This window comes from Centropristis striata, chromosome 6 (genome assembly GCF_030273125.1).
Source record: "Centropristis striata isolate RG_2023a ecotype Rhode Island chromosome 6, C.striata_1.0, whole genome shotgun sequence".
Classification (NCBI taxonomy): Eukaryota; Metazoa; Chordata; class Actinopteri; order Perciformes; family Serranidae; genus Centropristis; species Centropristis striata.
This window is the reverse complement of record NC_081522.1, coordinates 28,644,869-28,659,975: the sequence shown is the minus strand read 5'-3', so window position 1 is coordinate 28,659,975 and position 15,107 is coordinate 28,644,869. Positions and strand designations below refer to the sequence as shown.

Genomic DNA, 15,107 nt, shown 5'->3' with positions numbered 1-15,107 from the left:
TATCCAACTAAGTGCAGCCAAATGGAAATCACATATGTTTATGGAGGAGCTCCAGGTCAGTAAGACTCACAGTCAACAGCGTGCGGTAAAAAAGATCCATGTGTGTACTGTGCATTTATATAGTTACGTGTGCAGACATATAGGAAGTTACATAACAATAAATACCCTTAAGAAAGTAGAAGAGAACTGGAAGGTGTAATGATCACGTTGTAAGGATTGTACAGCCTCTGGAGCTTTATTTTGACGAATAATTTGGTGTTATGAGAATTAGAACCAATGGAAAGTGGACGTTGTGTAACATTTTCTTGTAAATGTCTTATTATAGTTGGGGTTTATTGCACTGATTGTAATCAGCAGTGGTGGAATGTAACCAAGTACATTTACTCAAGTAGTGTACTTAAGTAAAATTTTCAGGTACCTGTAATTTATTTGAGTATTTCTATTTTATGTCATTTTATACTGCTACTCCATTTTGAGGCAAATATTGTACTTTTTACTCCACTACATTTAGCTGACATCTTTAGTTATTTTTCAGGTCAAGATTTAACATAAAACATGATAAAATAATTTTTTAATTAGTTTTTATATGTAAACTCATAACAGTATATTAAGAAGTAAAATGGGTCCTATCTTTACAATATTAAAACACTTCTTACATAAATGCACCAATAATAATAATCTAATAACATATTTTTGTTATTTAGAATATATAAAACAATCTGAGTGGGTCCATTCTGCATAACGAGAACTTTTGCTTTTGATACTTAAGTACATTTTGATGCTGATACTTTTGTATTTTTATTGAAGTAAATTTTGAATGTAGAATTTTTTCTTGTAGTGGAGTAATTTCACAGTGTGGTATTAGTACTTTTACTTAAGTATATACTTAAGGGATCTGAATACTTCTCGCACCACTACTAATCAGTTCCTTACTGGTCAGAATCTATGCATTGTACACTGTACAGTGTTTTTATGGATCTCAGTGTTTTGTGAACAAAATATTTCATGTCAAAAGGTTTTTATTAGGCGACTATTAACAAAACTACTACATACATTTTTGTGTCTGTAAAAATATATATATATGATTCAATATGACACAATTAACATACAAACACTATACAGACAATGTTCTGAAAAGAGCATGCCATGAGTTACTTTCTAGTTAAAGCAAAGTATGCAGAGGATTATCAATACATAATGTTATAAAAATGCATATTCAAATATATCTTCACTTCCTCTAATTGTGACAGTGAAGAAGCTAGCTGATGTGCACGGTATGCACAGTCTACAATCCTGCAGTTAATGTCAAAGAGGTTACATTACATAGATACACATAGCATTATACAAATTATATAAATACACAAGAACAAGTAGAGGTTAATATAAGTTGCTTGTATAAAATATAAATATTAGGTTTTCTTATTTCATACGGTTTACATAGAAAATTACACCATCAGATGGACCATCAGATATGTCCCTACGTCCAAGCTTTTTGTTGCCACAATTATGACAATATTAACAGTTTTGACTTCAGATCTCTACACCTCTAACTTCATAATATATTGGAAAACAATTTCAAAGCTGATTCCAGTTCAGTTTATGTGACTATAGGACAGTTATTCCATTGGCAAGGCTTTGGTCTCCGTGTGGCTCAACTGGTCGAGCTCTGCTGCATCACTGGTCCAGATCGTTGCTGTCGCGGCTGCGGGGTCGATAGTGGCGCTGGCAAAACTCCCTGATCCGACCACACGCATCCGTCATCAGCTCCTCCGGCACCGTCACCACAATGCGAAAGTAGTTAGGATATTCAAAAGCCTGCGAAAGGACAAAATATGGATATTCTTAGGCACTGAAAGGGAAAACACACATTTTTACATTTTATTGAGTGTGCTTGAAAAAACACACTATATACTATTCACCGGGACGAGTTTTACACACTAGCCGACGAGTTTTACACACTAACTGACGAGTTTTACACACGAACTGACGAGTTTTACACAGTAACTGACAAGTTTTACACACTGATGAGTTTTACACACGAACTGACAAGTTTTACACAGTAACTGACGAGTTTTACACAGTAACTGACAAGTTTTACACTCTAACCGACGAGTTTTACACTCTAACCGACGAGTTTTACACACTAACTGACGAGTTTTACACAGTAACCGACAAGTTTTACACAGTAACTGACGAGTTTTACACAGTAACTGACAAGTTTTACACAGTAGCCGACGAGTTTACACACTAACCGATGAGTTTTACACAGTAACCGACGAGTTTTACACAGTAACTGACAAGTTTTACACACTAACTGACAAGTTTTATACACTAACTGACGAGTTTTACACAGTAACTGACAAGTTTTACACAGTAACTGACAAGTTTTACACACTAACTGACGAGTTTTATACAGTAACTGATGAGTTTTACACACTAACTGACAAGTTTTACACACTAACTGAAGAGTTTCACACACAAACTGAGGAGTTTCACACTAATTTCAGACAGACACACAGACACACACACACACACACACGGACAAACAGACCAACACCTGCTTTATTATCTTACATGACTTCCTCCTCTTTTCCATTTTGAAATCAGTTAATCCACACCGCACTTTTTAGAGGAAATGCAGTTAATTTCTTACACCCTTTCACAACATTTCTAAGCAAACTGTCAATGGTGCATTTTTAACAGCCTATTTGTTCTCTCATATGAACACACGTACGTTGAAAGCTTGATTCGTCACATATCTAAGCAACGGCAGGGATAATATACTGTAAACTACTCGGCAGTGTCAATAATGTATGGGTGAGAATCACGGGCCAGAGTCAAGCACACTAAAAATGTATTTGTGTGTGGAGAGATGTGTGGATGAATGAATAAAATAATGAGAAGTGTCTTACTGAGGCAGGCAGACAGAAGACAGACTGCTCGGTCACCAGCCGTTCAGTAAAGTCCACATCATTCTTAAAATCTGGAAAGTGATCCATATCAATCCCCACCTGAAAATGTGCACACAAACACACATGTCCTCTCATAAGAACTTCAAATTCATATTCAAACCTCCTTTAATATAATTTATACTGTAGAATGATGATTCACATGTAACATCAGGATCTGAAATTCATGAATGTGAAATATTTATAATGTCACATGATTCACTGCCCACCAGTGGTGGAAGAAGTATCCAGATCCCTTACTTAAGTAAAAATACTAATACAACACTGTGAAATTACTACAAGTTATTAGTACAAGTAAAAGTCCTGCATTCAAAAACTTACTAAAGTAAAAGTACAGAAGTATCAGCATCAAAATGTACTTAAAGTACAAAAAATAAAAGTAGTCGTTATGCAGAATGGACCCACTCAGACTGTTTTATATATTCTAAATATATTATTACATTATTTGTATTGATGCTTTTATGTAAGCAGTGTTTTAATTTTGAAAAGACATTTAACCCATTTAACTACTTAATATACTGTTGTAAGTTTTGATCATTCATTTTATGTTAAATCTCGACCTGTAAAATAACTAAAGCTGTCAGCTAAATGTACTGGAGTAAAAAGTACAATATTTGCCTAAAAATGTAGTGGAGTAGAAGTAAAAAGTTACATAAATTGGAAATACTCAAGTAAAGTACAAGTACCTCAAATTGTACTTAAGTACAGTACTTAAGTAAGTAAATGTAACTTAAGTAAATGAACTTAGTTACTTTCCACTATTGCTGCCCACTGATGAATTTTAAGATGTGGTTATTTTTCCTGTTGAACTACACCTGCTTCAGCTACATACAAATAAAACAAATGGTAATCAATGACTCATTCAAAATGACATACATATTGAATTCAATTTATTTTAAAGAATATATATATGATCAGCTTTGAGATGCTGCAGTGTAACCGCTGTCTTTACAGAGGTTTTTGTCATTTATAGGATTAATGGGAGATTTCATGTGGCAACCACTTCTTGAGATTTTTGTCAAAAACATAAATATACACAAACATAAACTGCACACTTTAAGTACTTACCATGAGGTACATGGCTCCTGAAGGCATGACAGGGGTCAGGCCAGGGACGGTGCTCAGCTCATTGAAACAAATCTCAGAGTTTGTCTGAGGAAGAAAAAGATAAACCATTCAATTAGTTTTATATACATATTAAGACACATATTACTGTCAGAATAAAAGAAAGAAAACAAGTAAAATATGTACGACGGCGTATAAGGGCCAAGTACGACAATTTTTTTTTAAAATATGGACCTGGGGGAGGGAGGTAATAACAAAAAAATTGCAAATTTAAGGGATTAAAGTGGCAAAAAAAAGAATAATCTAGTAAAAGTAAGTCTCATAAAATCTGCAACTTTTTTCTAGCAGATTTACGAGATTAAAAGTGACAATTTTGTGAGAAAAAAAGTCACAGATTGTGGTGAGTTGAGGTTCCTTGACAAGGACAAAACACAATTTTTCCGACTTTTTTTTCTCATGAATCTGCTACTTTTTTCTCGTAGATTTGCCACTCTTTTCTCATGAATCTGTGACTTTTTTCTTGCAAATTTGCCACTTTTAATCTCGTAAATCTGCAAGTTTTTTATATTTGTATTTTTTTAATTTTATTTCATACTTGGCCCTTATACGCCGTCGTAAATATGACATATTATGAAGTAGATGAAATGAAATTGATATTGAAGTCACATAAAGTATGCATCACTCCTGTTTACCTTGAGAAAGTCGATGGTTTTGCTGTAGAAGCTTTGAGGTGTGTTGTTGAGGATGCTCTCTAGGGCTCCCTGGACGATGCTGCAGGCTCCCAGAATACGTTGGCTCAGTTTCACCAGACCCTGTCGAATCTGAAAGTAAACATACTGCATGTGTCAACTGGATAAATGCAACATTTAAATCTTCCTATTCTGTCTCTGCTTAAAGAAGGGTGTGTAAAAAAAAAAAAAAAAGCCTACATACCTGAGATCCAAATATGTCATTCCTGTCGTGGATGAGGATCCATCCCAACCTCCAACCGGGGACCAGCCAACGCTTAGCCAAGCCACCACAGGCAAGGATGGGAACATCACTGCTGAGAGACGCCATGGTCGGGCTGCTGACACCTGGGTAAACCTGGAGACAGGAGCAGGTAGAAAATGAAATATGTTCAGATGGAAAAAATGTCTACAGTCACAAGCATGATGTTTAGTGATAGTGTGTTTGAAGGTAATGCAGGTTTCATATGTATGAACCAATAATAATATATTTGGAATATATAAAACAATCTAAAGGGGGGCCATTCGGCATTATGAGTAATTTTAATTTGATACTGTAAGTACACTTTGAAGCTGATACTTTTGTACTTTTACTTCGGTAAGTTTTGAATGCAGGACTTTTACTTGTAGTGGAGTAATTTCAAAGTGTAATTTAGTAGTGTTACTTAAGTAAAGGATCTGAATAGTTCTTCCACCACTAGTTATGACACAAAAAGCAAGCCTTGAACTCTTTAGCGCATAGCATTCTATGTAAGTTAGCTGTATCTCCTTCACAAATAACACAATTATTAAGCAATTATTAAGTAAAATAAGATTTTTATAGAGTCATTTTTATTTACTAATTATATTCATTCCAAAGATGAGGGAGAAACCAAATGAAGAATAAGAGGAGAGAGAGGGGGATGGGAGGGGTTTGGGGGCTATGGGGAAGGGGTGATGGTACGTTAACCACAGTCAGCAATGCTCCAGAGAAAGCTGGTTCTCGTTACAGCAATACATTACTGTGTCTTTGACGCTGTAAAGGGAACTGCCCCGCGTCCTATTGGCTAGACTGCTGCTATTATGACATAACAGTAATGTACATCTGAAATGTGCCTGCACAGTTCTCCAATTTAAAACGTTTCTTGGCTTGTGTCTGTCTGACCTCACTTAGCATGCACAGAGCCGCCCCCCAAAATAAAGTCTTACTTCGGTATGAATAGGATTATATAGAACAATATGGTCAGTACACAGAGGCTCTTTTGGGTAAACATGTAGCTGTTGCCAACTGAATCAAAAGTGTTGCGATGAAAGCATTTAACTCTGCAAGAGTATATCTATATTATATATAGAGAGAGTACCGAGGCTGGGCAGATGTGTGTCGTAAAGACAGAATTTATTGCTGAGGGTCAAATGTCAAATGAAGGAGCGGGTCGTCAGACTGAGCCATGCTCTGCTGGTGCAGTTCACAGACACCCGGGCCCCATGCACACAACCAATTATGTCACAAAGGAAAGGCCCCACCATCCAGCTCTCCACCTACTCCTCTCCACGCCCCCATTCCTCCCCTGTTCCAGCTGCACCAAAACCCAACATCTGCATTAATTGCAAACATGTGCACTCGAAAAAGTGCAAAGTCATTCTGGTCTTTTCCAATGTGTATTGGTCAGATGGTGGGGGGTTTGTGGATGCACCCAACAACCCCGACTCTAAACTTTTCCACTCGCACCAACTCCTACAACGCATTTAAAACAAATTTTCTTCTTTTTGCAACTGATCTGAACCGTCCTTTTTCCTAATCTTTACCCTTTATCTGCAACATCTTCCCTGCTCTCACTTGCAATAGTTGAAACTTAAAAACTCTATTTGTCCACTTGAATTTCACACAATTAATAATTTATTCAACATACTGAAAAGAAGCTCATCATTCAGAACTCACAGAGTTACTCTTCTATTGACAGATGAACAAATCACTAAACATATGTCTTGCAAAGATATAATAAGTAGGTATTTAAACATGTCTGTTTTAACCAGGGACATGTATTAAACATTTTTATACATTTTACATTAACTATTAGGAAGGAGAACCTGTCATGTTGCTGACAAAAACATCTCGACTCAGGTTTCAGAGACTCTTGAAATAAATGGAATAGAATTAAATCCTGATTAGAGATTTTAAAAGACAGCAGAAGAAACAACAGGAAGTAAACATGATGTTCCAGCCAGGCTGAGAAACATGTTGTTCACATAAGAAATTTGTCTCAGGACTATTCAGAATGTGGAGGAGTTAAGTGCTGAAAGGTTCTTAATTGTAGTCACGAATAGTTACTGTAGTAAGTAGCTGAATGTCTTTTTAGTCAACACAGAGTGATGTTTAGTCCTTATCTGTGTCCTTGCCTACTGTACCCTCTTGAGCCAGTTTTGTGTTATCCTTCCCCTGTAACGGTCTTCATCTAGCCGCCCAGTCACCAGAAAAAAATTTAGGCATTCTACTTTTAGGAAAACCACAGATGTTGATATGAAACATTTTCGCCACGCTTTATGGTCTATATGAGACCTATGTAACATAAGATGACAAGCATCACAATTCACAATGTGATTCAAATGTGTCCAGATTTAATGTATCTGTGGTTATTTGTGTTTTAAATGTGTAGAGATTTCACATATCTGTGATTCAGACATGTCAAGATTTAATGTATTTGTGGATTAAATGTGTAGAAATTTAACTTATCTGTGGTTCAGACATGTCGAGATTTAACGTATCTGTGGTTCAAAATTGTTGAGATTTAATGTATTTGTGGTTTAAATGTGTAGAGATTTAACATATCTGTGGTTCAGACATGTCGAGATTCAGACATGTCGAGATTTAACGTTATCTGTGATTCAAATGTGTCAAGATTTAACGTATCTGTGGTTTGCAGAAACAACTGGATTGTACCTAGGTGGAAAACTACTGCACTATTATTCAACTCTTAACCTTATCTCTACTCTTTTATTGAGCAACAGAAATTATTTGTGTGCGTGTGTGTGTGCATGTGTGTGTACTGGAGTCTATGTGCATCTGTTTGCATGACCTTCAACTAAAGTTTGACCAGTACAAAGTTTTCAAGGCCGATGCTTTGGACTCATTGTACCAGCAATGTTGTTTTGTGATAGTCAACATTTAAATCTGGCCATATTTCAAGAGCTGGCTCGGACGCGGTCTCTTTGCTCTCTGCCTCCACCCCAGTACATTGGAGCTGATTGGAGCAGCATGGCTCAGGAGAAAAAGGTCGGTCTAGTGAGTAGGAACTTAAGGTTCCTGGTTTTATCCTTGGCTCCTCCAGAGAGATTGTCCTTGAGCAAGACACTGAACCCCTAACCACTCCTGAAGAGCAGGTTGGCATCTTGCATCACTGTATGAATGTGTGTGTGTGAATGGTTGAATGTTGGCATGTGCTTTGAGTGGTCAGTAGATGAGAAAAGTGCCTTATAAATGCAGTCCATTTATCACAATTGGAATTACATCTCACAGCGCTGACAAATTAATTTGAAAAATATTCATAAGCACCAGCGTTCATGTTATTTTGGATAATAATATGCTGTCAATAGTTTATATGTTGACTGTTGACTTATGTTGTTCAGAGTTCTGGAGAAAACTGCTTTCAACAAGTGCTGGAAATTGCACAAAAAGTCAATAGAAAGATGTCAGTGTGTGCAAACAGACATGCTTTTTGAGGTGAGGTGCTGTAAGGACATCTATGTGAGCTGATTATGACTCCTCTGCACCTACAACTAATGTCTGTAAAGTCATTAGCTGTTTGGGCCAAATAAATACAAACTGCAAAAGCACTCCAGTGTTAAATTTTACACTGAAATCAGTCTGAATGCACCTCACTGCTTCTGAGGAGGAGATGTTGCTGCGGTATCGAAAATGACGCAGAAATTAGGGATGCAGTGATCCAAGTATTGAATCAGACTAAAATGAAAATATTATAAAATATGTGATTCTAAATGGAACTTAAAGGAAAGCAAATCAAAATATTTTGATGATATGATGAATATTTTGAAGATTTTTTTGCATTCCCTGGCAGAAGAATTTTCTTCAGACGCAATAAAGTTATATCTTATCTTATCCAATTGAAATATTCTGAAAATCAAGATAATTAAAAAGTAATAATATTATCCAAAGGGAAAACTCAGTCATAAGATATTATTTGAGGTAATGTATGCCGTTTCCCCAAAGAATTTACTCTGGACAGATCAGCATTTGTGTTTAGACCATTACGTGAAAAATACTAATTTAAATAATGATAAATCATCATGGAACTGTACGGCACTTTTGATGCTATCTCACTGGCACACGCCCACTGCTTGCACGTGCTGACCTCCATGCCCCCTGCTCATCCAGCGTACCCATCTTACTGGTTGCTGCTTCCAGGCCTCATTCACAGCACATGGCCCATAATCCCCCCTGTGCTGATGTGGGGTTGTCCACCTAACATTCAGAGCCAGGGCAAATACCACCACAGGAAACCCCTGCTGTCACTGCAGTGAAAAATGTGCCTCGCTGGTGTTACCGAGGGCCAAGCCCTGTGCATGTACTCACCATATCGTTGTAGATTTCATCAGCCAGAATGGGAACACAGTGTTTGGAGGCCACTGAGAAAAACAGTTTATTTGTTTCAAAATGCGGCAGATCAAATATTCTCCTGTGACTTAAACTGTTATAGAAATTCAAAACTTTTTGGGGCAGAACTGCAGCTAACCTTTGATGATTTTCTGCAGGTGTTCCTTGGTGAAGACAGAGCCACAGGGGTTGGATGGATTGGTAACAATGATACAGGATGTCCTCTCGTCAATCAAGCTCTCCAGGTGCTGCAAGTCAACCTCCCATGACTTCTCTGGCTGCAAATCAAAGATGCATGTCAGGGTGAGGGCAACAACTTGATTGTGCATGATAATAAACCTGGGTCTAATTGGTGTAGAATACCAAGAAGGTGACACGTTTTTGAACCTCTGGTTGCTCCCTCATTCTAACTAACTTTCTCAGCAACATTCTTTGCAGTTACATCTTTATGCATGCATAAATCCTCCTCCAATCAGTGGCCTCACGTGACACATCTCTCGTTTTATGATGCGTGACCACTGATGTGAAATATGTCTCTGTTTGGTAGAGAAATAAACTTGTTGAACTACCACTGCTGGTTTATGACATTTTGATGTGTTTGGTGGCCATCCACTAACTGTAAACAGCTGCAGCTTTTATGAGATTAAAAACATTCCCCACTCATTTCATTCCACGACAGAAAATGGCACGGAATGAAGAGTAGAGAAACCAAAGAAATTTCTAAAGGAAGAAACCTAATGCAATGCTAGTGATGTATTCATACAATAAGTGGATAAACAATGCCCTCTAGTCATAAAAGTCCTCTTCTGTAACATATATGACCATGAGACCATGCAATATTATAAAAATATTAATTAATCACCCACTTTAAAGTGGCATTCAGTTTTTGAGGTTGTATGCTCTTTGCCATCAAACCCAGATTCAGGTCAGAAGATACTTGTTAATGACACTGAATTAACATATTATATTTTGCTAATTAGCAAGCTGGTCATCTGTCCACTCAAGAACCAATTGGGGTTTGGTTATAATAGTACAGTCATCCCTGTTTTTCCCTCAGTGGCCTACAGCCATATTACAACAAAAAACACTCAAAATGACATTATTACTGTTCATATTATGTTTTGTTTTTTAATATTAATATAATATAATATATCATTGAATATAATAAGATTTTGCATATGCAAAACCTACTTTTCTTCATGCAGATGATCTACTTTTTCTGGCAAAGACTGAACAGGATCTTAAGTGAGTAAATATCTTAGGCTACATTGCTGGTGTGGTAAATGGTGACTGAAGATAAATCAAGAAAAAAATTAGATCATACATTTTATAAAAAGGGGGATACCCAAAGTTAAGATGGTTCAGTTTTTGTGTTATACTTGGAGAGTTAAAATTACTTAGGTTAGCACTTTTGTCTAACAGCAAGGGGGTTGCAGGTTTGAATTAGGCCTGCGGCTCTACTGTGTGGAGTTTGCATGTTCTTCCCATGTCAGTGGGGGTTCTCTCCAGGTCCTCTGGCTTCAAAGTCCAAAAACATGCAGCTTAGGTTTAATTGGTGACTCTAAATGCTCCGTTGGAGTAAATGAGAGCGTGAATGCTGAACCCCGACTCTCGCTCAGTGTCAGCTTGGATCGGCTCCAGCCCCTCATGACCCAAGTTCAGATAAACGGTTAAGGATAATGAATTAATGAGTGAATGAATGAATAATTAATAACTTCTACTAATAAATAAATGTATTTCCAACTGCTTCAAGTCCTAAACATGTCTCAAGCATGTCATTGTGCATGATGAAACTATAAAGGTTCTTTACAAAGGGGACGCAGAGATACAATTTATAGTGAAGCCAGAAAGCATATTTCACTTAATTGCGGAACTTGGAAAAAAGTTTGGAGGGGCTCTGTAAGTGTTTGTGTTTGCAACAAAAAGACCTTTGGTACATCTTTGTACTTACCAGCAGGTTGTACAGTTTGATCTCAATGCCCATGGAGGCAGCCAGAGTCTTATATAAGGAGAAGCCTGGGCATGGGACCAAGATGTTATCCCCAGGGTTACACAGGACACTGATAACCAGGTCAATGGCCTGACTGCAGCCACTGGTCAGTATCACATCCTGGAAGACAGGCAGGTGCACTTTAATTTTAGAGCATAGACACCAAAACCACATATCTATGCTCACGACAACACAATACAGTCACTAGAGCAATTTAACCACAAGATATGCACGGTGTGTGTATTACATCATGCCGCTGAAAGTCATATTTATTCACTCATAATTCCTTTAAGTTGTCATAAACTGTGATTCTGATTTAACGGTAGCTCTGCAAGTGAAAAAGAATAAAATAACATGAATAAAAGCACCTCTGCCTCTAGTGGAGCCTCGGGGCAGCTGTAAAAGTTGGCCACAGCCTGTCTGCTCTTCAGATAACCTGCAGGTCAGCACAGAGGGAAACATTAGACCACGGATAGGGAATCTAATCATTCAAGTGCCTCTACATTTCCTCCCTTTGGAGCAGGATACAATCTGTGCTGGTATGGGATTGACTGACATATTCTAGTTACTAAATTTCACAATACAAGTTGCATGTAGAGTCACCTAATGTAGCTGAAAAACCACCAAAACAGCTCACCTCTACGAATATGCACTTCTGTTTTAGAACTCACATTAAAATGACATTTCTATCTGCTTGCTTTGTGCCACTCACCAACAGAAGGAGCATAGCCGTTGTACTTTTGGGAGTCTATGGCATCTTTCATGGCCTGCAGCACGGCACCATCTGTAGGCAGATTTCCAAACACGGTGGGATCCCCTGGGGAACAGATGTGATGGTAAGCATCAGTCAGCAGTGACAGCATGCAGAGATGAACTATTAAAGAATCTCAGAAGTCACTATCCTTCTACGCCTGAAGTCATGTGTAAGAAACGGTGCATCTCCAAAAGTTAAAAAGCTAGGCTCATTGGTAAATTAATTAATTAGTTAATACAAATTTGCATTGCATGTAAGCAACAAAGTGGAATCTCCATAGTCCCTCTCACCTATGGAAAGTGCAATCATGGGTTTATCTGGGTTCGGAGTCAGCTTCATCCCGTCCACGATGGCTCTGATGGGATTGAGCGTGTTGTTGGCCATCTCCGAAGGCTTCACCTCCCATCTTTGCCTGCGGCTCTTGGCCTTGGCTGGATACAAAGTGCCATTCACACTGACATGGTGGATGCCGTTCCCATGTAGGCCGACTCCCTTCCCGTTGACCCCGGTCCCGTTCAGGCTTTTGGCATTGACCGTGGTTTTGCCATGGACTCCATTCCCGTTCATCTGAACCAAGTAAGACTTGTTTTCCATCCTGGAACTGATGAGGAGGAGGGACAATAACAGTTGGAGCAGAGATACATTCATTCAAATCTGTACTTTTATTTCATCTTGAGGGTTTTTTTATGCTACTTTATACTTCATTTCACTTAAGAGGAACATATTGTACTTTTATTAATTATCTGACATTATCTGACAGATTGTTACTTAACTTTACACATTAAGATCTGACATACAATCATGGAAGAAAATATTACACCACCCTTGTTTTCTGCAATATCTTGTTCATTTTAATGCCTGGTACAACTAAAGGTGCATTTGTTTGGACAAATATAATGACAACAACAAAAATAACTCATAAAAGTGTCATTTAAGAGTTGATATCTGGCCATTTCCCATGGTTTTCTTGAAAATGATTTTGGTTATTATCAAGAAAAATATGGAAAATGGCTGGATACCAGCTCTTAAATTAAACTGTTATGAGCTATGTTTTTGTTATCATTATATTTGTCCAAACAAATATACCTTAAGTGTTATCATGTAATAAAATGAACAAGAATTAACATGGTGCTTATATATTAATTATTATTACCAATCTAATAACAGTATATACAATATATAATTTAAAAAACACTCTTAGGGGGTAAATTGTAAATTATAAGTTCATCTAATAAACTTTTATTCAGGTGAAATTTAATTTTGTACTAGAGCATTTTTACAGAGGTATTGTTACTTTTACTTGAGTGGAAGATATGAATACTTCTTCCAAACAGAAATATCTACTGATGAAAAACTGCACAAAAAAATCCTTGAAATTGTTTCATGCATAAAAAAGAACTACAAATAAAATGCATAAATATATAAATAGATCCCATCTAAGTCTGCATTTCCAGAAATTAGCAGATAAAACACTGGGCAGACTTGAGATCATTCTGTTCTGATTGTAAAATTAACTGGCGTCTTACATAAATAACGAGTTATGCAAAACAAATAAATATTGAAAGGTTAGCTTACAATAATAAAACGTCCAAAACATCGACATAACAGAAAACATTTTAAAAATTTACATACAACTCATTCATATTTCATTCGTTTAATATCAGGCAATTATTAGAATGATAAAATAAATGAATAATAATGGTATTTTTTTGTACTTACGTCATTAAATATTGATCAGAAAGTCTCTCCAAAAAACAGCAGCAGGTTAACAGCAGCGCAGGTTAATTACTTACACAAGATGAACAGAATGGGATGTTTTACGCCAGTTATATAGCAAGATCGCCGAAAATGGGTGTTGAGCCCTGCCCATATTTCCATTGGTGGAGACTGAGGTTTGTACCATTACACCCCTCTTACATCACTAATCAGAACCATACTACCTCAAGCTTTAACGGTACCAATTACCGGATAAGGGGGGGGGGGGGGGGGCAGCGGAGCGGCAGGACACATCATTGGCGACTGCAGGAGTGCGTCATACGCACTGGCATCAAAGGAGAGAGCGCAAAGTGCGAGTCCATCGATATGGCAGCAGAGATAAATCAAAACTGCATCAGTATTTTTGTTTTACTTAGTAGTAGCTTCCTGTTAATACTTGGATTTTTTACTAGTCTATAAAGGTACAGATTGCAGAGTCGGGTGATAATTCTCTGCAGACACATATACAGCACACTTCCTTCATATATAATATGATCCATTATAAAATAATGATTCTTAATGTGATGTTATTAGTAACTCCTGTGCATTTTCTATAATGGCATTTTCTAATTTCCTTTGCAATGAATGTAGAAATGTTTGATTTGTTTAATACTTTAAAAAGTAACTTTTTTTAAATGACTTCTTAAAATCCACTTTTATAGACTTGCTCTTATGTAATGCTTTCTATCTCACCACTCCTTTTTACTTATTCACTTTTTGCTCTTTTTTTAACTTCTTTTACCTTTTATTTTCTGTGTATCTTAGAATGTCTTGTGTGTCTTATTGTTTTTCTTTTATTGTAGGAATGTAAGAATTGTTTTTAGCCTTATGGCATCATTCTCGTTGTGATTAACTGCTCTCTATCGAAGCACTTTGTTAACTGCTGTTTTTAAAAAATGCTATATAAATAGTTATTATTATAATTATAATTCAAACTATGTCTGTAAATATGAGCAAAATCTATACAGTGAGAGCAACTGTAAGTCAACAGTCACTTGCGTCTATTGTGCTCCCTGCCCAAACAAAAAGTTACTTATTCATGATGGGTATGACATACAGGCTAATAGGTTAGTCAACAAAACATGTTACTTCGTGTGTCACGATGTCTGCCAGATGTGAGCCTGCAGACTGACCGGGGTACATTGTGTTAAATCGATAAATCAGACAGACAAACAGTGGTTTCAAGGAAACACACTGATGATGATGTTGTTATGCCATGAAAGCATCTTTCATAAATATCCTATAGATATATTCAGTG

The 15,107-nt window shown here is 37.0% G+C and overlaps 1 protein-coding gene across 1 annotated transcript; it reads right to left on the bottom strand.

Annotated features, from left to right (window-relative positions):
* Positions 1–997: 997 nt before the first annotated feature.
* Positions 998–13,971, bottom strand: tat (tyrosine aminotransferase). Its single transcript, XM_059335902.1, has 12 exons — positions 13,814–13,971; positions 12,385–12,695; positions 12,053–12,157; positions 11,709–11,776; positions 11,302–11,460; positions 9,490–9,628; positions 9,330–9,382; positions 4,968–5,120; positions 4,727–4,855; positions 4,038–4,121; positions 2,913–3,011; positions 998–1,815 (listed from the first exon to the last, which is right to left on the bottom strand). Exons 1-12 carry the CDS (start codon positions 13,816–13,818, stop codon positions 1,675–1,677), a joined length of 1,446 nt encoding a protein of 481 aa, XP_059191885.1. The 5' UTR covers positions 13,819–13,971; the 3' UTR covers positions 998–1,674.
* Positions 13,972–15,107: the final 1,136 nt, after the last annotated feature.